The sequence below is a fragment of the Thermobia domestica genome, chromosome 3, assembly GCF_964235325.1.
Source record: "Thermobia domestica chromosome 3, izTheDome1.hap1.1, whole genome shotgun sequence".
In the NCBI taxonomy this organism is placed as follows: domain Eukaryota; kingdom Metazoa; phylum Arthropoda; class Insecta; order Zygentoma; family Lepismatidae; genus Thermobia; species Thermobia domestica.
Window position 1 is genome coordinate 235,934,996 of NC_137456.1, and position 24,715 is coordinate 235,959,710.

The 24,715-nt window shown below is 35.2% G+C and overlaps 1 protein-coding gene across 2 annotated transcripts in view; it reads left to right on the forward strand.

Annotated features, from left to right (window-relative positions):
• LOC145680980 (mitochondrial glutamate carrier 1-like) overlaps positions 1–24,715 on the forward strand; it is a 176,129-nt gene that overhangs the window by 137,406 nt on the left and 14,008 nt on the right. For both annotated transcript variants that reach the window (XM_081752223.1, XM_081752224.1), the window contains exons 5-8: positions 303–396; positions 16,430–16,563; positions 21,018–21,209; positions 23,434–23,590. In XM_081752223.1, coding sequence (XP_081608349.1) covers positions 303–396; positions 16,430–16,563; positions 21,018–21,209; positions 23,434–23,590 — 577 coding nt within the window. The remainder of the gene's footprint in view (positions 1–302; positions 397–16,429; positions 16,564–21,017; positions 21,210–23,433; positions 23,591–24,715) is intronic.

Sequence of the window (24,715 nt, forward strand, 5' to 3'; positions counted from 1 at the left end):
TTTTGCATATTTTGTGTTTTGGATAATTTGGCGCCCCTGGATGTAACGAGTCCATTTTAGTCGTAATTCGGAACGCTGAAAATTTTGTTAAAATTGGGGTTGTACCGCCTAATTCGGAATAGGTGGCACCCTAGTGCTTAAGTGAATTCAAGATAATTATTCAATGTGCATCCTGTCAATTCAGTAAGTAATTTATAATTCGAATTGTTTTAATTTTAATATTTTTATTTTACTAAAATATATTTTCAAATTGTTTTGTTAGAACTTACTTACGTTAACCTACCGTGTTCTTTTATGTTTAGGTTCAGGGGTGAATATTCTTCTTATAACACCAGAAAAAGCAATAAAACTGACAGCGAACGACTTCTTCAGACATCATTTATCAACAGGACATGGGTAAGTACTGCTTCTTATATTGGAATATTTGCTTATAAATTCCACTTAAATCATGTATATTATTATTTTCTGCGGAAATTTGCTTAGTTATATCGGGTGTTCGGAACACCAACAAGCTTCGGGAAATTATTTTTCACAAGAAAATTGGCATGCTGGGTTACTTAGCCGTGTTGCTGCCATGAAGGAAATTCTCTGAGATGAACACAAACTTTACCATCTCGTATTTGTACATGTTAATGTGGATCGCAACTGAAAAAAAAATGTAATTTTCTCAGGTGAATCCGTGAGTTGTTTTGTGATTCGTCCGAGGGTCTCCCAAAATGACCCTAGATATGTGACTGTTTACTATCTATTTCATGGTAGGGGTGAAGTATCTATTTCATGCAAGGGTTAAATTTCCTGTCGTGACAGTGCTTACACATCATGAATCACATTATGGAGTCATTCAATTTCAGCAAGATCTGTGCCCAATATTTCCTTCCCGTGTGGTTCCGGAGTGTTTCGTAGAACAGCCTGAGATTGATTTAATTGACTAGCCGCCTCGAGGAGCAGACGCCAGTCTGATGGATAACATGTAGGCAGAGTTGAAGTACTCTAAGGGACAGTTGGCCTGAGGCAAATCCACCAAAAACTCGATATGACCTGTGGGCCCTTGTTTCCGAGACATAGCTGGAGATAGGGAAAGGAGATACTTTGTCGGCCATTTAATAGATTCGATGCCCAGAAGAATGGAACATGTCATAACATGCAGAAGAGTCTTGGACATAATATTAGTGTCCCCACCCCAACTCCCAAAACAGCCTCTTTTAGAGCTACCTAAACTTTTCTGAAAATATTTTTCGTAGCAACCATTTCTTGTACCATGTTTTTGTGCAATTCTACTAATAAGAAAAAGTGTATGTTGGAGTTGAACACAAGACTTAACAGTTGGTAATCCACTCCCTACCAGTGAGCGAACATGAACACACAAATCCATTCTGAAGAAACATGACTAAATTTCCGGTATTCAATGACAATGACACACACATCCGTTGAAAATGCATTAAACTTGGAATATTCCGAAACGCAGGAGTCTCGATGTAGCAAATGTTTGTACACACTAAAAATAAAAAAATAAAATAAAATAAAATAAAAAGTCAATGAAAGTATTCTAAGTTACGTTCATTACTGAATTAGTAAAAGTGTGGATTTATATGGTGGGATTTTCGCATTTTACTAGTGCGAAATTCCGAAATTTCGACGTTCTGAAATTCGGAAATTAAATTAATGACTTCGTAATGCTACGTATTCGACTACCGTTGTTTCTTTACAAGATATGACACAAAACTTCAGGTTGAAAATGTTTAACGAAATACAGTTAAGTCTCGGTCTCTCGCGTTAGTGTAAGGAGAAATGCTAGCATGTCAAAAGAGTAGAACAAACTACTTTACTCAAATTGCACAATAAATAGTGCCTTTTACTCTGTTTGCAGTGTGATCACGCATGAGATGAAAAAAGTGCATATATAATAATATACAACTTTAGCAGTGAATTAAATAAACGCGAGATGCAAATGTCTCATATTTAGCGATTATAATACTATGTTTAAGAACGTAAATTCCATGCTGTAATGAGAATATTGAGAACTAACTTCATAAGACAAATAGCTGGAGACAAATACACAACACACTATTATGTATTGATATTACACCTTTTACTTATTTTGTATTTAATATTCACATATAATGAACCGACGTTCTGTCAATACCAACCACGTCTCAACTTTATATTTTAACTTAATATGTAGTAATGATTGTATAAATATATATATACAATTGATTTATTTTAATGCAGTTATTTTATATAAGTACTCATGCATTCAGGAATATGTCATTGCGTACCAAAACGTTTGACCCAAACAGAAATCGAACTCACGACCTTACGATTAGAAGTCCCGCGCGTCCTACTGAGCTAACATGAAAACCCCTATACATAGTTCGAAATACTTGCAACTTTGGCAAGGACAAGCAGTAATCTATAAAGGATTCTTTCAAAAATTAAACAGTATTTATTGACTCTTTTAGGTTTAGCTTTTCATATTTATATAAGCTTTTGTCAATTAACAATAAAGCAAGTGTAAATAATTTATTTAAAATTAGATCGAACTGGACTTTTTTTTTTCAAATTTTAAAATTGCATCTATGTAAAGTGTGCTTCATTTTATGTTTCAGCAATTAATTTACAAATTATAAATTTTATCTTAAAATGTGTATAGCGTTTTTATTCTTAGTCTTACTTTTTCTAAAAAAAATTAAAACGTATGGTATTGACAAACGTTAATAAAGTACTAACCTGTACTAAGGTCAGAAAATAGAAACAAGAGGGGTTTGCTGTAGAAAAGTACATTTTTAATGGTACAGCGAAGGCAAGAAGTGAGTAATTACAGAACGTCGGCCTATCCAGCTCTTTTATCCGTCCTGCCCTTTCAGCATATTAGACCGAACAGTTGGGAGTCTACTGTGTTAGAAAATGTTTTATACTTCCATAAAACAATTTGGCTAGTCCAGTTTGTTCCCTTTTATTGGTAAATGTTGCTACAAATATAGTAAGGAATACGTTTTACCACGTGATAGGTTAATAAGCTATTTCTCCTCTTTGATTAGGCTTTATTACAATATATGATAATATAGTAAGACTATCCATGGCTTTGGATTGATTATTTTAACAAAAAAAGAAAAAAGTCTGTATTTTGATTTATTGTCGATATTGTCTGAAGAAGGATATGTTAGATATCCGAAACCGTTATTATAATTTAAAATAAAGTGTGTTTTAAGCTTTGGTCAGTGTTTCTTTTGTTAAAATATGATAATATGGATGAATTTAGGACTTATTCTGTTGAATAGAACATTAATAACATGATATACACACTCTGAAACTTTAGGATACGTACATTGGGTCCTTCCTTAAGTTTGGGAATTATCAAAACTAAATATTGGTAAATGTTCTCTAGAACTTGAATATATACCTCTGGAAATTTGGTTGATTCAGCTTGCTTCCTTCTATGGATAACAAAAAATGCCAAACATATATACGTAATCAACATGGGATATATTGGCGGGAAAATTGAATTAACTACATTTCCTTCTATGAGGTGGGAATGTCTAATGTTGTGCACCGTGGGCCATGATTAGATTTCTCTATAACAAAAATTTTTCAAACTAAAATTCAGTAATTGCAAAAATTTTCAAACTAAATCTTTAAAACAAAATGTTCAAACTAAATAATTCAGTAAATAGGAATATTTTTAAACTAAAAATTTTGAAACAATTTTTCAAATCAAAAAGAAATCGGTAGATGTAAAGAAAACAAAATTTTAAATGAAAATTCTCAGATTAAATAATTAGTGAATGCAAAAGTTTTCCAGACAAAAAAAGCAGTTATAAAAATTTTCAGAGTGCAAAACTTTCAACTAAAATTTTCAAACTTTTTTAATTAAAAATTTTCAAATTTAAATTTTTGAAACAAAACTTTTCAATGATCAAAAGAGTTCAGTGAGTAAAAAAAATATACAGATATTTTCAAAACTTAGGATAATGTAATGAATTAAAATATGATACAAAGAGAACTGTTCTTGTAATTTGATACATGTAATAGCATCATCCACTTATCAGTCGTTTGGATTTGAAACCTAATATGTAATTATTAAAACCGATTGATATTCAACAGCAATTTCACATTTTGAACCTTTGAGTTTGTAGTCACAACTGATAATCTGAGGTCATTAGTGGAATGTTATCTTTGGTGAAATCTGATTGTTTGATAACTTGCTTCTGATTAACTCCAAACTTTTTACTTCAGACCCTATAGGTGGTGAAATCTCGTGAAATATAAGCAAAAATTTTCAGACAAATTTCTTACTGATTGAAAATACTTACACGCACAGAATTACTTCCATAAGTAAACAATTTCCAAAAATTACATTTGAAAGGAGTGCGTTATAATTCCTTCCTTAATTTGGATCTGTATTATAGCTTATAGTAAATTGAATGTTAGATTCCTGTAAGGTAGAAACTTACGAGAAGTACACCAAGTTCATTATCGTTTGAGTCCTGGGCTGTGGTATCCCTCCCAAAATTTATAACTAAAAATTGGTAGATATGAAATCCAGCAAACTGTAAGAAGTTATGACTATAACCCCTAAAAGTTCAAAGTGTGATATTGCTGTTAAATATCAATTTGTTTTAATAATTAACAGGTTTCGAGTCCAAAATACTTTTAAGTGAATGATACTCTCACGTGTATCAGATTACAAGACGTAACAAGTCTTTGTATCGTATTTTAATTCATAACATATATCATATGTTTTAAAACTTTTTTCACGTACAGGATTTTCTTTAGATCACTGTTTTAGTTTGAAACATTTTGTTTAAAATTTTATGCTTATCTTGAAAACTTTTGCACTCCCAGAAATTTTTAGCTTAAAATTTTAATGTTATTTATTTGAAATTAAAAAAAAAATCGCTCACTGATCTTTTTTGATCATTGAAATTGTTTTTCAAAAATTTAAATTTAAAAAAATGGTTTAAGAATTTCTAGTTTAATATTTTTGCACTGATTTTTTTAGTTTGTAATTTTCGTTTGAAAAATTTTTGTATTGACTATTTTTTTATTTTAGTTTGAACATTTTTATTTTAAACTTTTAGCTTGAAAATATTTATACTCACTTGAATTTTTTTTAGAAATTTTGCTTGAGGAAAAATTTTGTTTGAGGGCCCTGGTCATGGAGTACCAGGCACAACATTCAAAATTCACCCTTCATAGAAGGAAATGTGACTTATTCAAATTCCCGCCTAAAGGTCATCTGTTGCTTACGTATATATATATTTTTTTTTTGCAACTTTTTACTCATGAAGATAAATAAGTTAAATGAACCAACTTTACAGAGAAATGTGGTTGTGTACGAGAGAACATCTATCAATTTTCATTTTTTTGAAATTTCAAAATATAATGGTGTGTCAACACACACCTCTAAAAAATTTTGAGAAAAGTGCATCATGATCCTGTGTCCTATTCAAGAGAATGAGTCCCTAAATTTATCTATATAATCGTATGTTGTAGTAAAGCTTCATCAAAGACGATAATTTAATTTAATCACCTATCACATGATAAAACTCATTACTTACGTCTATTTGTAGCAGTTATTTACCCATAGAAGGGACCAACCAAATTTACAGAAATATATATTCGAGTTCTAGGTAACATCTACCATTTTTTTTTTTTTTTTTTTGGTCAAACTCCAAATTGAAGAGGTGGATCAATGTACCCCTACCAAAATTTAAGCCATGTCTTGTGAAAAAGAATAGACCCCTATTCTTGCTCAAATAATCATATAACCTGATAAGGCCTCACCCAAAAAGCTTCAGAATTTCAGTTTTTGCAATTTTTTACCCATAGAAGGGAACGAGATTAATCAAACAATTTTACACAGGTAAATACAATGGTCGTGTACTACCATACAAAATTTTTAGGTTTGACAATTTTCCAAATTGAAGGGGGTGTCCAAGAAGATATTGACCCTTATGACGTCATACCACGTGATCTGCTCAGGTGACGTCCCTCAGCCAATAAGATCAAAGTGTACTGGACACCTCCCAACACTACAAGGTATCCCAAAAAGTTTTTGCCAATTTCAGAGTCCGCACAGAGTCTACGTTGTAGCACAAAATACTCACGGTTACGTCTCGAAGTAATCGCCATCTGCATCCAGCACCTTCTGCCAACGTTCCTGCAACTGTACAATGCCATGGTGATAAAAGGCAGCGGTCTTCGAAGCAAAGAAGTCCGTGAGTGCAATCCGCAAATCTCTCTCATTTTCAAATTGTCTCCCACGAAGGTAATCGACCAGGGAATGAAACAGGTGGTGATCTGAAGGGAAAAGGTCAGGGGAATATGGTGGATGACAAAGTTTCCCAACCAAGTTGCAGAATGGTTTCCCGGGTCCTTTTTGCCACGTGTGGTTTTTCGCATTATCTTGAAGGACCAGCACACCTTTGCGATTAACCAATGCCGGCTCCTTTTCCTGCAATGCACGATGCACTCGTTGCAACTGCTGGGAGTAGATATCCGCATTGATGGTTTGGCCTGGTGGTAGGAGCTCATAATGAATCACATGGCGATAATTCCACCATACGCACAGCATAACCTTCTTGGGATGCAGAGGTGGTCTTGAGGAGTGTGGAACTGCGTTACGTGGCGACAACCAATGTCGAGTACGCATGGGTGTGTTGTAAAAGACCCACTTTTCGTCACTAGTGATCAATCGACCAAATATCGGTGTGTTCTGGTGCTTGGAGAGCAAAGATAAACTGGCTTCAACTCGCTGTCGTTTGTTGGTCGGTGACAATGTGAGTATATGTCTTCCCTATGCGATGCAGGTGCAGTTTGACTGTTTCCATCGATACATTAAACCTTTCGGCAAGTTCCTGACATGTAAGACTACTGTCCTCTTCGATGGCTGTCTTCAGGGCGTCGTCATCCAACACATGTGGTCATCCACTGCGGGGCTCATCACTCAAGCCCAAATCCCGGTCCGGAATTTTTGAAACCACTGTCGGGCAGTGCGTTCATTCACGGCATTCTCCCCGAACGTCTGGCATATGCGACGACGTGATGCGGCCGCTGATAGACCTACCTTGAAGTCATACAGCAAACACCCCCTAATGAGTTGCTTCGACACCTCCATTTCACTGTGCCACTTGACGAGCTAGGTCTCTGTAGTGTGCCCAACGAGCGTCTACTGATGTCGGTCAGTGCTCTGCCTACCTTCTTATCGCGTCGCGCGCACGTGACTAACGTCATAGCATGTCTGTGATCCTCACAACAAGGCCATCACAAACACCCCCTATACTTATTTGGACACCTTATACTTGCATCATTTTGAATTATAGCCCGCCAAAAATGGGATATATGAAAAAATGGACGATCATAACTCGAGAACGAAATGTCGGATTTAGGTCGGGTAAAAGGACATAGTAGTTATATTGTGCGCAGATTCCATTAACGTAGAATAGATAAAAACAAAGGAGACAACAGGGTTAATTGTGAAGCATACATAATAGAAAATTCGCTAGGTCTTCTACAAACAAAAAAAAATATAATTCTAGAATTGAAAACTGATACAGATTGCATATCTACTTTTTAAATTAATAGAATCTATGTTCAAAATAATCATTATGTTCTTTTGCGCAACCTTGATCTGACATTTCATTCTCGAGTCGTTATTATTATTATTATTATTATTATTATTATTATTATTATTATTATTATTATTATTATTATTATTATTTGTCTTTCCTAATTTTCGGCAACCATAATTCCGAAATGGGCCTCGGCGGTTCAGTGGTGGAGCATTGAGTTCTGGTGAGTGGAGTCTCTGATTCAATCCCTTCCCGCGCCAAATGAACTTTGTGGTCAGCAAACCGTCCTCGTGATTTTCTCGAGGTTTTCCCGTTTCCCCGTACCCACTTCATTCCACCGTTTTCATCTATATCATCATCATCACTGCCTTCCTTAGCTTCGTTGTATAATTATGACATGTTAAACTCTCTCTCGCTATCTATCTATCTAACTATATATATATATATATATATATAGGGTGTAACATAAATGCATGGCCAAAGTGACGAGGTGATTCCGGACATCCAAATAAGTAAAAATGTTCCTATAAACATGGGTCCGATACCGCTTCGTTTCCGAGATACAAAGTGTTCAAATGTTGATTCTCTCCAATGGCTCATTATGAGGAAGTGAATGGCAATGTTCAATATTTCAGGACTAATAAAATCAAGTGGAATTGTGTGTGTGCAAATACATTTACACTAACATAGAGAATGAAACTAATCAACATTTGAGGTTATTGGGTTATCAGTGTTACCAACCTGGTACAAAGTGTTATGTTTTCAAATAGCACTAGACGTCCACACGTTAGCATATGATTGCTGACATCAAAACATTCTTAAACATGGAGTAGATTCCGCTTAATTTTCGAAATACAAGGCGTCCAAGTGTAAAATCAAATAATGCCTCATAATAATAAACAACGGTTCATAGATCACAACTATTGCATGTTCCCAAAAATAAGTAATTGAGAGAGATATTCGATAGAGGCCACAGCGTTCGTTTATATTACACATCAACTTCTGAAGACAGTGCCCCCATGTTTAGGTAAAAAGGAAGTTGAGGTATAAGGACACTCCTTTAAGTACTAATGGTGCGTTCGTTTCGCTGATACTGGTGAATTCTGAAACATGGATATTTAGACAGAGCGCATACTAGTTCGTGTGTAATTCCTTAAACCGCTTGGGATAGGCCATATAGTTTCTAAGCTAGGACGTTTTGAAACGTGATTTTCCAATATTAAACAGTTCATAACTCTAAAAGCAGACTTTTTTCGACCCATATTTATTAAAACTTTTTTCTTTAATTTCATATAAGGAATCATCTCCCAAAGTTTTTCAGTATTGTTACCTTGCACCCTGTATATACGCATATATATATAAAACTTCGAAATGACTTATTTCTAAACTTACGATAATAACTCTTAGGTCTTATGATTCTTTTTCTTCTTGTTTTTTTAAGTCGAATCATTTCTCAAAGTTTATAGGTGTTGTTTCCGAACACATTGACTAATCAATCATATATATATTGAATAATTAACTGTAAGCACCCATCGTTGCCTGATCTTAATTCAGAACCGGGATAAAAAGAGAGGAAGTCCAGTCCCCGAGTATTATTCTCTGCTGTTATATAAGCGCGCATAACCAATATGCAATAGAAACTATATATTTTAATGGACATAATCACCCAGATGGAGCTTTTTAAGTCATTAGAATTAATCTTCTTTGCATGATTTTGGCTTCTATTTTTTGTAAGTACGTTATATTAATGACTGACTTAGTTCCATAAAATGGTTGGATCATGGTAAACCCACTTTACAAACCAGTGGATGAAAACTTGAAACCTCTGGTACATAGAGACTCGAGTCGTGCTCAGGTTTCCAGTTTTAATATCAAGCTCGATACCAAACTAGATAAGGAAGGATCGGATTGACCCAGATTTGCAATGTGTGAGAGGATGGAAAAACATTTAAAATGCTTCACAATACAGCTCGCTGATACATTACGTGCGCTTCCCACACTTCTTGGAAATATCAGCGAGAGGCAGGCGAAAGAGCTAGAGCAAAGTATTAGCCGAATGTTGGCGTGAAGTGAGTGTCTGAATATGGCAGCAATTTCAGCACGTTTCTAGGTTTGATCGCAGAAGAATTGTGATATACCGCAAATGCAGATTGTCTTTTAGTGACATTGGTGTTTGTATTGGATGAAATGCAGCTACAGTGGTGCGAGTATGGGTTCGATGGCTGCTCCAAAATAGTACGTAACAACGTATAGGCAGCGCTATACCATAGGCCGAGAGGATAAAGTTCTTATATGATGAATCACACAGCTACATGTCAATCACTGGTGCACGAATTTGCGGTAGTTGTGCAGAGACTAGCGCCCCAACAAACATTTTAGCGTTTCTGGTGGGTTTTGTATATTTGCATGGTGCCAACTGCTGCGCCCCCTTTTGACTACACAGCATAACGTGCGCGGTTGCTCACTACAGAATGGCACCACATTTTCGTCTCGAACAAACCCTGCTTTTGTCTGTAATGACATGATGAGCCCATCCTTGTGTTAGTGTACCATCCCAACAAGCTGGGCAACATTTATATCCTAGGTCGCTACACCGATGCAGCACCAAGTGTTATGATGTGGGATATTATTGAATTTGGCTAGCTTCCGTCTAACACACTGACGGGTCTTTGATGGGCCTACGATATCGATGAGGTATTGGAATGGTTATAATCCGTTTACTGTAGGTCCTGCAAGTAGTATATTTGCGTCACTTGACCTCACTTTTGTGCCCTTAGATTCTTGGTACACTCCTTAAATTTTGGGAATTTTCAAAAAAACAATAAATTGGTTAATGCTCTCTAGAGCAAAAAATTTGAAAGTGATCAGCCAATCAGATTCCACCAAAAAAAATGACTTTAAACTGTGGCGTAAGTACAAATCCTAAGGACAAAATTTTAACATTAGAAGTACTGGCGGTTTTATATACCGAGAAGTACCAAGTAGTCAAAATGACTGATTCTGATTTGTTGATATTTTATTTTGGCATAAATAGTATTTAGCTATATGTTGCAAAGTATATTTGATCAATGGAACAAACACATGCATATATATATATATATGGATAACTCCGTGACATGTGGACTTGTGTTACAGAACACTTGAGCTTGATGACCACCTGAAGCAAAATCATCATCTTGTTGATCAAAGTCAGGTATTTCTGTCACATACCATCATGGATCTCCTGTAAGTTCCCATCGCCAACACGGCCGTGTAGAACGAGTTTCCAGAACACTGGGTAATCGATATTTCACCATACGCACAACATGACTTTTGTTTCAAACATTCCCTTTCGAACAGTTGACAATGCCTCTTGGCCGGGTCATAGCCAATGATTGTGGGTAGAATATCCATTTTTCATCATCTTTGATAATCCACGTGGATTTTGCAGACGTGCACTTCGCGGATCGGTCATTACGTCTTCTCCAGGAGGTCCTTGTTCATGACGTCTGGTCTTCCGACTAGAGATTTTATTCAACGCTCGTCACCTGATCTGAATCGCTTAAACCATTCGGGCCTGTCCAAATATTCACAGTTCTTGCAGAGCATAGGTTATCTTTGCAGCAGCCGTAACGTTCATCCCTTTCTTCCAACAGTGTCTTAACAGTATTTGATAATGGCTAGCGCGCCCGCCCTGGTACACGGGGTTCCGGGTTCGATTCTCGGCGGGAGAGCATTAAATGCATTACAGTAGTTCGGATCCCACCTTAAACTATACGTTCATATCCTATATAGCCGCAGGAGTTTCGGTGACTCAGTGGTAGAGCGTTCACCTCTGGTGCATAGGGTCTTTGGTTCGATCCCAGCTCGCGCCAAGTGAACTTTGTGATGGGCAAACACCATGTGCGTGGGTTTTCTCTTGATTCTCCCATTTCCTCCCACTTTCTTCATTCCACCATTTCATTCATTTCTCATCATCACCATCTCTTTTAGCGTAGCCGGCATAACCGTGGGACGTAAAACAAAGATTTCATTTCATTTCCTATATAGCCGCAAGGCTGAAAAGAGACACTACATTTCAACAAACAAACAAACAGCCGGACAGCCACAACAAGTTTAACTTTCTCAGTTTGATTGTAATACATAAGGAGGCGCTGTCTATGTATGACTGACGTCCGATCTACAATATTTTAACACATGGTTGCTCTCGGTGCTTTCTCGTAACAGAAACAATGTGTGTGATACTTTCGGATAGATTTGAAAACGGACGAACTTACTACTAACCCTGGTAATTGTTTGTAAAGGAAAGATAACGAAGTATGTTTAGTTTAGATCACGACGTTTAAATTTAATATGATCGAAACTTACATGGAGAGTCTTCCATCTACGAACTTATATATAATTCATTATCTAAATTGTATTAAAAGACACTTTAATGAGGAAATTATTTCAATTCAAATAATTCCATGTGTTTTTTCAGTTTAAATCAAGAAATTAGTATAATGAGGAAATAATGTTACAAGAACAAAATATGGAATCTGTCCATCTAGAGTACTTAAGTCAGTTGTGAATAAAGTTATGGTAATCGTTTTGCTTGCAGACGTTTAATTAACTGCGGCGTGTGATCCAACTTCATAAAGAAGAGGAATGAGTATTAGATGTTTTAGAGGGAAAAGAGAAATGAAATAGAGCAAAGGGGTTAGTGGTAATTAGAGAGTAAATTCTAGTTCGTCATGTAACATTATATGCGGATGCACTTGCACATGTTCTATTGCCCACATGCTTTTTTTAAATCTGTTTGTTGCATGTTGGCTTCTACTTGTGTAGGACAACTAAATTGTTCTATTTTGTAGAGATAGGCTGCATTAAGAGTCTACTTAAATTAACATCTGCATGCATCAATACATTGTACAAAGTTAGAAGTAGACTCCCAAAAGGAAGAGACATAGAATCACCGTTTTTGCGTAAGCTGCTGCTAAAAGGCTGTACATACGATGATCAACAACATCGCGCTGGGAGTCTGTAGAAATCGAGTGCTGTCCTTGAAAACTTTGAGCTCATATCAGTTGATCACTTATCTAAGTAGTAGTTGAGTGTTTCCCGCACCGTATTGTCCGTCAAATTGATTGTGACCCTCGGAAAGATGTCAAGACGGCGTAGGCGAGCTCAGTTTGTGAAATCTGGTGGTCGTTCATTTGTTCAGAACGTGGCTGTTCAAGATATATTAAATATCCGTTTCACGTAGAATGGCGCATATATTGCACGGGAAGTATCCTCTCAGCATCAGTTTTGCCGCCATTGGTCCGTGGAAGATGGACACATACAATATCGTATCGCAGCAATATGGTGCATGTCAGTACATTCGCATCAGATAAGCTGTTATTGCGGATCGCTCTGTATTAGGACCAATGTTGGATCCAAACCTTCAACTTGGACCATCTATACCCCTTTATTAAACGCAAAACTATTAAGTTTGGGTGCTGCTCGCCAACCATTACCTCATGTTTCGCCACAGTGTAGCGAAAGGAGCAGTTTGAGGAATGAATGACGCATCATTTGTGTAGGAGAAGAAATTAGTCTGCCTCTGTGCTAGTGCTGATCTTTGAGAATATGGCATCGACCAGGTGAACGGCATCTACCACAGTATGAACAAAGTATTCAACAAGTATCAATCATGGTGTTGAAATCTATAGTCTAAAATAATCTTTCGCCTCTAATCTTCATTTAGGGACAGAGGCGGTGTTAGGTTTCGCGAGGCCTTAGGCGAGACCCTAAAGCGAGGCCCCTAAAAACCGTCCCAGGTTGCATAAGTTCCAGGCGAAAATTGTACTGGTTACATAAGTTCCAAGCAAAGTATAACGTGTGTTTAACAACAGTTGCGCACTCACAAGTTTTGGTTTTGGAAGGATCTGCTTGGGTTGTATAAGTTCTAGGCGAAACCCAACATGTTCTTAGTAATAACATGCAATATTTAAATAAAGCCATTAACATCTGTTTACACATACAAATACACTTAAGTAGAAACTTACCTTTATTCTATTTAATCATCCATCTTGTTGTCTCTCTTCCTACTGTTCCAGAGAAACGTTTTCAGCCAAGATCTTCCTAGTCCTTTTATACAAATAAGATCTATACAAACCAGTTTTTTCTTAAAAGTCTCATTTCTTGTTGTTTTCCAAAATATCCCATTCACTTGCATGTCACAACTTTTTTTTTTCAAAAAGGAAGATTTTTCTATATTATTTTAATAAGATGGCAAAATCACTTTCGAATATGCACTTTAGGGTTAAGATGTATGGAGTTACGTTTTTCCACTTGTATATTCAAAAGTAAATAATATTACAGACATTAGTCCAGAATAAAAAAATATATATACACAATAACTACGAAGAAATATTTACATTGTAATTTCAACAAAATTAGATCAGTTTCCATTATTCAAGCATCTCGTATTCAAGCAAGGTTGTGTTAGCTTCACCTCATAGAGCTCGTTATCATAATCGTTCGATTTTTCTTGTTTGACTTTTCTATCTTGGAGAATTTCTTCGGCAATTTTTGAGTATACTTTGAATTGTAACGACAATATTAAAAAAAAAAAAAAAAAAAAAAAAAGAGTTGGGAGAACACCTTTGATTATGTCTACAGAGAGATTCTTCAAATTAGATTCATAAAGGATATTTAAAAATTGCTAAACTTATCTAAATGGGAACTTTACGAAATTTCCTGCTGCTGGACACCTGGATCGCTTCTGTCATATCAATATTGCTAGATATGTTGTTAGCTATAGATAATGAAAGTCTGTCCTGACTCATTGTCGACCGCAAGTATGTTTTAATCAGTTTCAAACGCGAAAAACTTCTTTCTGCTGATGCTACCGACACAGGCATAGTCAGAATAACCCGCAAAGCCACTTCTAAATTAGGATACACTTCTCCTAACTCTTTTTTTCACTATGTATTTCATGACATTTTTAATATTACCACCACTGGAAACATGACTGAACATTTTCAGTTCTTCAAATAGTTCAATATCATCCACATCTGACATATCGTGCGTTGAGAGAGCGATCTGAAGATCTTTACAACTAGCCAGCAGTTTCTCTTCTGTCAGACTTTTTAGAGAAGCAACATTATATAAAAATCCAAACATCTCGTGACTCTTCCTTAGCGCTTGAAATCGAAGTTCACAACAATAGTCTGTCTTGTCTGTCTGTCAGTGTTCACAACAATTTGTCTTCACTTGACCGTATTACCTACTCCTGCGCTTCGTATGTGAACATCCTTTTCTTTTTATGTGTAACAACTTCTTTGAATTTTGACTCGATGCCAATACCACTTGCTAATTCACTTGCTGTGACCTGAACTGACTGAAAACCTTGATCTCTGTACGTCTGCAGCCACTGTCGAAAACCAATCACATGCTTTAAAGCAACATCTATCTGGGAATATACTCTTTGCTAAACTTTACTGATAGTGTTAATCTGTATCAAAATGTCATACCAAATAATAAGAGAAACAATGAATTCATAGGACCTTATTTCCTTGATGAGAGACTGACATTCACTTGCCACAAAACAGTCACTTGAGTTATCACTTAAACTTAATAAAGCCTCACAAACTTCTTTCAGTTGGTATCTCATGGCTTTCACACTTTCCACTCTGCACTCTCACCTAGTTTCACACAAAGGTTTCCGAGTTAATTCGACCTTGGCTTTCAGAACTTCCCATCTGGCGCTTGAACCAGAGAACAAAGTAAAAAGTCTCTGTAAAATACCAAAGAATAATTTGGCTCCAATGCAAGAAGCTGCAGCATCTCCAAGTATTAAATTCTAGCTGTGAGCACCGCAAGGTACGAAGCTATTTCAATATCAGCACGTTCGGCAAGTCAAATTATTTCTGAGAAATTTTAAAGAGAGCTTTAACACATCTTTCTTTAAGATTAAGGGTATTTTTTCTTACAAGAGCCGATGCGGGGCCCCTTAAAGAGCGGAGCCCTAGGCGGTTGCCTACTTCGCCTATGCCTAACGCCGCTTCTGTTTAGGGGACACACAATAGTGAAGCTTACAACCAGAAGCCGTTCCGTTTTCGTTCCTGCATCATCGGGAAATGCGTTCTTTCGGCAAAAGGACAGTGCGTCCCCACAGATCGTTCGAGTTATCCAACACGCTCTCCAAGGCGTATGCTATCTTCTCGCCTGTATGATCATCAAAGTTTTACCCATTAAACATGTGTAAGATCATTTGGCTTAATTTGGAATCCCGCTACAAACCTCGACTAACTATAGCACAAGGTGGAAGAAGCGTGAAACATCATTTTCTGGGGTGACACTGGAAACTTTCATTTATTTATTTATTTCAAAGCTCCAATGCTAAGGGAGACAGTGAAGATGATAATGAACGAAATGGTGGAATGAAGAAAACATGAGAAGCCCGAGAAAAACCAAAGTTCCTTTCTTTTACGCTAGCGTGTCGATGGCCAGCCCCTATTTCAAATAGTAACTTCATTCACTTATGTTGTGGGTCCAGGTAAATGGCAACGTTGCATTTTCATTTAACATTGGGCGCATAAAGAGTGTACAGCTTAAACTGCTTGTCCGATTTAAAAAAAATCCTTCACTTTAGATTGAAAACATCATATTTAGAGACAGTTTTCCCTCTTACATAAATTCCCCGTCGACTGCATGCCGTTCTGTGTACCCAAGGTGGTCCTACTCGCTATTAATAAAGGTAACGTGCAATGTTTTAGGTGTTTCCATATTTTTGTCCATCCTCTGTACGTATGCTTAGTTATATATTATAATTACATAATTTCGTGTGTGTCATGCCCCTCAATTGGTAAGAGAATGTTGTTTTATTACGTATTTGTTTATTCATTTTACAGGCATCTTCCTGTAACAAGAGAAATGATTGCAGGAGGCTGTGCAGGATTTTGCCAGATTATTGTTACAACTCCTATGGAATTGTTAAAGATCCAATTACAAGACGCAGGTCGTGTTGCAACAAAAGCACAAGCAGGTACAAAAAGTCCATTTATACTTACCTAATATATGTTTGACAAATAATTAAAAGCTCCTTTAAGATAATCATCATTATATTATTATTATTATTTAAACCTTGTTGTCCGACATTCATAAAGGTTACGATTATCTTCCAGACTTCCATATATATATATATATATATATATATATATATATATATATATATATATATATATATATATATATATATATATATATATATATAATCTGTTTTAGAGTCGACAGATTATATAGTGAAGAATTATATCAAAGAGATAGTGGATCTCTGATAGCAATAAGGAAAAACTTCATTGTGAATCGTAAACCTGATCTTGAACTTACAAGTGAATGTGTATGAATTAAACTAAAATGCAATTCTATAATCTTTTGATATCATATGTTTATTTTCACTCTCAGTCTTTCCCCCTGTGATCTTTGAAATTTACCTGAACCACATTTCCAACAGATTGAATCCTCATGAGAATGATATACTGATATTTGGAGACTTTAATGCGATGTGTCCAGATCAAAACATACCAATAAGAAATTTGAATAACCCGGAGAACCAATAGTAGTGGATGTATGTATATATATTAAACTGCAGGTGTCATGCCTATAGATTCGCTGTTGACAAGAGATGTAAATGCAAATCAGTCATCTCAGAAATTTCAGGTTCGGTGCTGTTTTCGGTAAGGAGCGCTGAAGTTTCTGTTGCCGTTACTTTCTTCTTTTTAATCAAAGTGAATGAATCGCTTATCGTATGTTTTGCGTCCCACACTTTTTTTTTCTGTGACACGAAGGTAAAATATAAATTTTAGTTCGAAGAGCTTGAGTTGTCTCATCCTTCATCCCACAGTTGTTTGTGCAAAGAATGAATCACACACTCGCTCCATTGAGGTTAATCGTAAACGGATAAGGCATTGAGAACAGAAATATCCACAGTTCAAATGACATACCTGTATCAGTACCACACATTTTAGTGTTTCTCCTGCGGCCTTGTGTCACATAGATTGGATCAACCGGGGGAAAAAATTGTATTAGTGTTACCTAAAGAATTAATGAATTAATGCAAGTAATAGAAAAAAAAAATACTTTGTGCGGGGACACCCCTCTGTGGATCCACCACTGCTCGTAATCACCTCGGATTGTGTTCCATTTTATGCAAAAATAACTAGAACAATGAACCTGCCAGAAAATAATAATTTCTCTGTATATTTGAGGGAAATAACCATAATCTTGCAGAAGTCAAAATTCTTTATTCTTCAAAAAAATAACATGGAAAAGCAAAGTTTCGCATCAATTTTCACTAAAACAAGAAATTCAAAGTGAAAGTCTGACAGGGAAATTTAGATAAAATATGGGCATTGTTTGACTGTATAATTACAAACAACCTCATCATATCTTCGTAAACGAGGTTGACAAGTTTTAGATGAAATGTTAAAGAAATTACATTTATTCACAACATAAAGTGAGGTAAGACTGTTTAATAATCTGAAAGTAAATGATTTATTTTAGACTACTTATCTATAGATAGATTAGTGGATGCATTTGGATTAGAGATAATGTCGAAATAAAGAATTATAACAGCACTATACTCATGCACAATTTATTGTATAACAAAGAAGTAAATGTTAATTTTCGTAACAAAAAAATAATTTCAAATACAAAATTCCTAAACATAAATGAAGAAAAGCCAGATATCATTCTACAAAACACCAATACCGGATGACTTTAATCCATGTATGTTTTTGGCAACAGAGAAAGTATTTTCCAGAATAGAAAGAACAGACCACAACCAGAATTCTTTGACAGCACAGCACGCTTACGTCGATTGTCTCGTCATATGCTATATCTTTCCCTAATCCAGTAGCCGTAATATTTATAAACAGTAAATCACCGGTCCCGAAGTTAAAATTTTCTCGCTTGCTCACTATTGTTTTTTAAGATAACATAGATGGATAAATAAACAAATTGTTGTGTTTATATAAATCATTGTTAACAAATAGCTGGAACTTAAGAATCGATTGTTTAGCAACGTTGTTAATATTTGCAAAATTACATGAAACGTCAAAACCAAGTGAAAATTGACTTACCCTTGATAAAATTTCAGTTTCTAAAGTGATAAAAATGTATTACGAACTTTTTTTTTTTTTCTCGAAAGACCTCAGGAGAAGTGCATGAAGAATAAATCGAACACATATTAGGCTTGTGTGTAAGAGTTAGTACACAAAATATTAAGATTCTGCAAAAATTAACTGATTGTAAAGGTCATTTTGACCAATATTGGCGTTCCGAAGGTTAACACGTTGATTTCTCTGTTACATGTAAGTACCTTCGTCGTACCTAATCTTATTAACTGCACATAGTACTCAACATTTTATTTGGTCTTTTCATTTGCCTTTTCTTCAGTTAGTACTATATTGTTTCTTATATTAAGAATGAGTATATCAGAAGTATTTGTCCTTTAAATTAACTTCAAGTTTACTAACATTCATGAACCCGTTTTCTCTAAATATTTCGACACCTTCACGGTTATTCATCCTCAATACGACAAGGTTAGTTTATTCCATAATGTAGAAGAAGTAAGTTGCATTTTTGTTTTTTCAGCTTCAGATGAAATTGGAAACTAAATTAAATATTAATAATGAAGGAATCAGTATTATTTAAAAAAAAATGAACATACCTTGTGAACCTACAACATTTTTTTTTCTTTTCGATTTCTCAAAATCGATTCATGCGATTTGTTCTTACTTCATAAATAAATATTTCATTAATAACCCGACAATATGGCACAACTCATTTGTCCTGAAAAATTACGAGTAGTAGTTTGCGGATGAGTATTTTTTGAGACCACCTTCTCAAAAACGACTCAGGCGATTTTGGTCATATTTCATAAATAAATATTCATTGTTGTTTCTATAATGTTGCATAATTTCCATAAGATTATTCACAAGGAGTAGTTTACTCTTGGGGCGAGTTTTGAGAATTTTGTTAATTTGCTATTATTTTATAAACAAGTATTTCATTAATAACCCTAACATATGACATAAGTCATTTCTTGAGGGTACCTTGTTAACTTTTGTGTTGTAGGTTTTTATCTTCGTTTTGGTAAGTGATTACGGTTACGACATTGAAGAAACGTACGCATCAAAATCTTTCATTATTAACATTTAACTTTCATTACTCAATTCCACCTGAAGTTGAAACAACAAAAACGTAACTTATTTCCTTTATATTAAAGAATAAAATAGCATTGACTTACTGAGGATAAATAACCATGGACTTATTCGAAATATATTGAAAAAAAAAGTTCGGATGTTATAAGGATTTAAATAAATGTTCTATTATTAATTTTCTCTCTTTTTGACTGAATATTCTGATTAGAATGTTGCTATAAAGTTTTTTTAAGCTGATGCAGTAATGTTTGTGACATTCAGGTATTCGTAGACTTTGTAAATTATAATAATAATAGAAAAATATACTGCCTGTTTTTTAACTTTTGAGCGACAAAAGGAGAGAAGAAAGTATGATGATCGTGAAAACAAAATCGAATTCGAGATTTCAACGGATTTTTACATTCCATGGCCCATACATAGATACTTTATACTTTTTTTTTTTTTTTTTTAGTACATCTGTTTCTATGTTCATCCTGATGTGCACTCACCTAGAGGCCATAACGTTCAACTAATTTCAACCAAATTTTAAGCTTAAAGTTTCTAGGTGATTCTTCAAGGTTTTTTTTTTTTTTTTTCATTTTTTTCTTACCCATAAAAATAAGGACAGTTTATTTAAGGGTAACAATGAAATACGATTTTCTCAAAAACGTTTGTAACGATTTGTTTATATTTTATAAATCAATCTTTCGCAAATAACTCCATCATGTGGTATGTCATTTTTCTGGAAAAATCTAGTAGTGGAATGAGGAATATGGCACAACTCATTTGTCGTGAAAAAATTACAGGAGTAGTTTATTCTTGCGGATGAGTATTTTTTGAGACGTTCTCAAAAACGACTCAGGCGATTTTGGTCATATTTCATAAATAAATATTCATTGTTATTCCTATAATGTTACATAAGTAATTCACAAGAAGTAGTTTACTCTTGAGGTGGGTTTTGAGAATTTGCTTTTATTTTATAAACAAATATTACTTTAATAACCTTAACATATGGCATGAGTCATTTCTTACGGAAAAAATCCACAAGGGGAATGAGTTTTCTTTAAACGCCCTATACTTTTTTTTCGTATTTCATAAGAAAATATTTCATTAATAACTGCAACACAAGGTGATTTATTTTAAAGAATGAGAGAAAGTTTAGTGTGGTGGCCCGCACATTTATTATTATTATTATTATTATTATTATTATTATTATTATTATTATTATTATTATTATTATTATTATTATTATTATTTTAATTAACAGATATATTTACGCATTTTGTTGTTTCCGTAGGTGATGCTGCTACAGCTGTTACTAAACTGTCAGCTACGTCCATTGCTATGGAGCTGTTACGAACGAAAGGAATTGTGGGACTGTACAAAGGAACAGCTGCAACCATGTTAAGAGATGTGTCGTTCTCGGTTGTTTACTTCCCTTTGTTCGCTCATTTGAATGCACTTGGGCCACGAAAACAGGATGGTTCAGGTAAGTGATATCGTGTGCAATATCTGAAACAAGTAAAATCAAAGAATAACTAGTTTAGTTACAGTATAAGACTGAATAAAGCAGTTACATATCAAGTGTATTGCTAGACACAGTTGAAAAATATGTTCAAAAAGTAAATGTTTGGGATATAATTCGATGCTTTGGCACTTTTACTTGAGCGAATTTTACACTTTCTCAAAATTTGTTTAAGAATACATGTTTACTAGTATTAACGTAGTTATCAGACCAATATGAAATAAAACTCTGCTAGCTATTGTTAACATTTAAAATTAAAATACTCAGAAGTCAGCTATTCAGACCAGTAAGAATAATTTTTGTTCTTAACAGAAAGCAGTGTGTAGTAATGAAATGAATATGGAATACATGTGGGGAAATGTCGTAAGGTACAGAAACTGATTCCATCTGAACAGCTTGTAGGCAGCGACACCTGTCAAACGAGATTTCACAGAACAAGATTGTACGCACACGTGTATTAATCTGTCGGTTGTTGTGTACCGAAGTGAAAGTGTAGTGGCCAAAATGCTGCCAAGAAATTTCTTTTTCATGCAAATTTTAACATTTTCCGCATGGTAGAATAGTGTCGGAACAATTGCTTTGCGGTAGAAGGTGTATGTGTGTGTTAGTTATACACAGCAGCCGCCTTCACAACCCACATCAACAACGAGAGCATCATTCTCATCCAAAGAGAGCATAAAAGAAACTCATAGAACCTATGCTAAAGAAGATAGGGATAGCGAGGGCTATGTGAATCCATTTCATAACGTGTTATGGCCAAACAATTAATATGACCAGTCAACAGTGAATTGTGCAACCTGTTACAAATTGAGGCTGCAAACTGTTCGCAAAGCTAGCGTACATACATTGACACTGGCATATCACGGAGCGAAAGAGCAAGACTATCTGGTAACAGCTGAAAATTTTTTTGTGACAGTGGATAAAGCATGGATCCTAGATGGCTGGAAACGTTCAGGCCATACCCTACAAAAATGTTTGTGAAAAGACCGATGTAACTTTCTGCGCCAGTCCAAAGAAGATTTGTCGAGATATTGTATTACTGGCATTTGCCACATAGGAAAACTCAAAGATTCTAAGGTAGAGAAAACTATCAAAATCAATGCTTATTTCGAGGAACATATCTTATCCCCATTTAACACAGACGAAATATCAGCATTATATGGCGATGACAGTTTGTGTGAAACTGCACCAGAACAAATCTTCCAAGTCACATGGCCAAAACATCATTGGCCTTCTACAGTTGGTCCATATTATTGAGATATTACCGTTAAGAGTCCAGGTATTAGTCCTTTTTTCTTCTTTTAGACTTTTCAAATGGCGCTTTTCATCATGTTGGGTTTGCACGGCTTCTGGAAATTTTGCAAGTAGGAGTAGGACAATATACCCCGATTTACCTGCAACGAAGTCTATTGCAGTGGAAAGTGTAATGTCCTGCATTGGTCCATACTGTTGGCCATCATGTTGAGCATGGTCGATGGTGGCAGGTTGGATAAATTTGTTCCGATGGAAACTCTGATCAGCCTCTGTATTTAAATTGACAAGAAAGAAAAAAATAAGTTCGCAACATATGTGCTAAAGTCATTTAATATTCAAAAGTATAGATACCGTTGACGTTCTTTAAAATCTACATCATGATACATGAAGGAACTACAAAGCGTAATTTGCTAGTACATAAATAAAACTGGTTTCTCAGTGCTTATTGACTTAGATTTTTACCCTGGATTTTATTAAGAACTTTATTAAGTGTGATTCTACTTGTATTGTCGTTAGAAAATAAAGTACGTACAATAGCGGAACATATTAGAGACATAAAAAATAAGAATTCACTATATCAGATCAAAACATCTAGGTAATTTCTACATAAAAGCCTAAATAGATAATTTAATAGAATTTTGTAGTCATTAAATGGCCTACTTTTCAAAAATTGTCGTATTTGTTATTGCTGAGTAATATACAAAAAAGAAGAAAAACTCAGGGGAAGGAGCGCAGTAGAGAGTTTTAATTTTACTTTACATACTTCCAATCACCCCTTATTTCTTGTCTTGATTGCGTCCAAAGATAAATTACGTCATGAATTTTTCTGAACTTTCGGAAGGTGCTGAGGTAAATTCTGTTTTGTTAATCTTTTACCTTTGTAGCACTTCAGTAGCAACAAGGATTCATAAGCTTTTTTCTTGTTTGATTACAGGAGAAGCTGTATTCTGGTGCTCCTTTCTTGGTGGTTGTGCAGCAGGCTCTTTTGCAGCCTTTGCAGTAAATCCGTTCGATGTTGTTAAAACTCGGTTGCAGCTTCTGAAGAAAGGCGAAGGGGAGTTTTCCTACTCAGGCATTCCAGACGCATTTGTGTAAGTATCTGCTTCCAGGTTTCGTGATTAACAACAATTTCATACCTCGAAACATCGACCGACTATTGAACATTATTGAACCTCAATGTAGAAATGAAAACAGCTTGTTATTTCAACGGCTTAACCAATTTTCTTCTGAGAGTGAAGTTTCCCTTAATTTTTCTCACTACTAGCAGTCAGTTAAAAGACAAAAAGGAACTTGGATTTTTAGATATGGTAAACGTCATTTTATGATGTGTGCATCCCAGGTGGAGTCGGAACCATTTATAATGAGTTCTCAGGGTTTGAACCCAGTTCTCATCCATGTTTTTGCAATGGTATAGCTAAGTGTTATGTACGTAAACACCATACATGAAACCACCACCACTAAAGCGACTCGTCTTGTGCGCGCTACCTGGAAGCAAAAATAATGAGTGCACTATTTTTGCTTCTTTACAACTCGCAATAAACTGAGAAAACACAACTATAAATTTTAAATTAAAAGTAACATTAGCATTGTTAATGAAAGAAAGTTACGTTGGTTTGATTTACGATTAATTACGCATACATACGTACTATCACTCATATGTGAATCTTAAGCACGTGTATGACATTCACGTGTGAACACGCCTATCAGGCTTAGCACATAAATAACTTTTTTAAGCTACTATTGTTGATACACCTTTACCTGGTAGATAAATACTTATGTACTTTGTCTTATGTATGAATATTACATCCTTGCAAATATATATAAACCCACAATAATAAATAATCACTTATAAAAGAAAAAGAAGTGAGCGCAATAACCTTTATATTTAGTCCAAGTACTTCTTCCCACCGAGTGCAAAAAGAAGGTTTGATGATTCAGCAGTAATGTGTTTTTTTGCTTCCTGCGTATACTCAGAATGACGTCACAGCCAATTAGACAAAGGTAGAATACACGAAAGCTGCTCTAATTGAATGCTGAAACACACATCGCTTGCTAAATTTGCGTGAGCTATCCTGAGGAAGTAAAGAACAGGAATTTCCGCGCTTAAATAACTGGACAGAAACTCAGGTTCGCATAGGAAGAAGTTAGCAACCTTTTTTAGATTTGCAACAGACATCCAAATTTGTGTTCGTAAATCATATATGCTAAAATAAAGT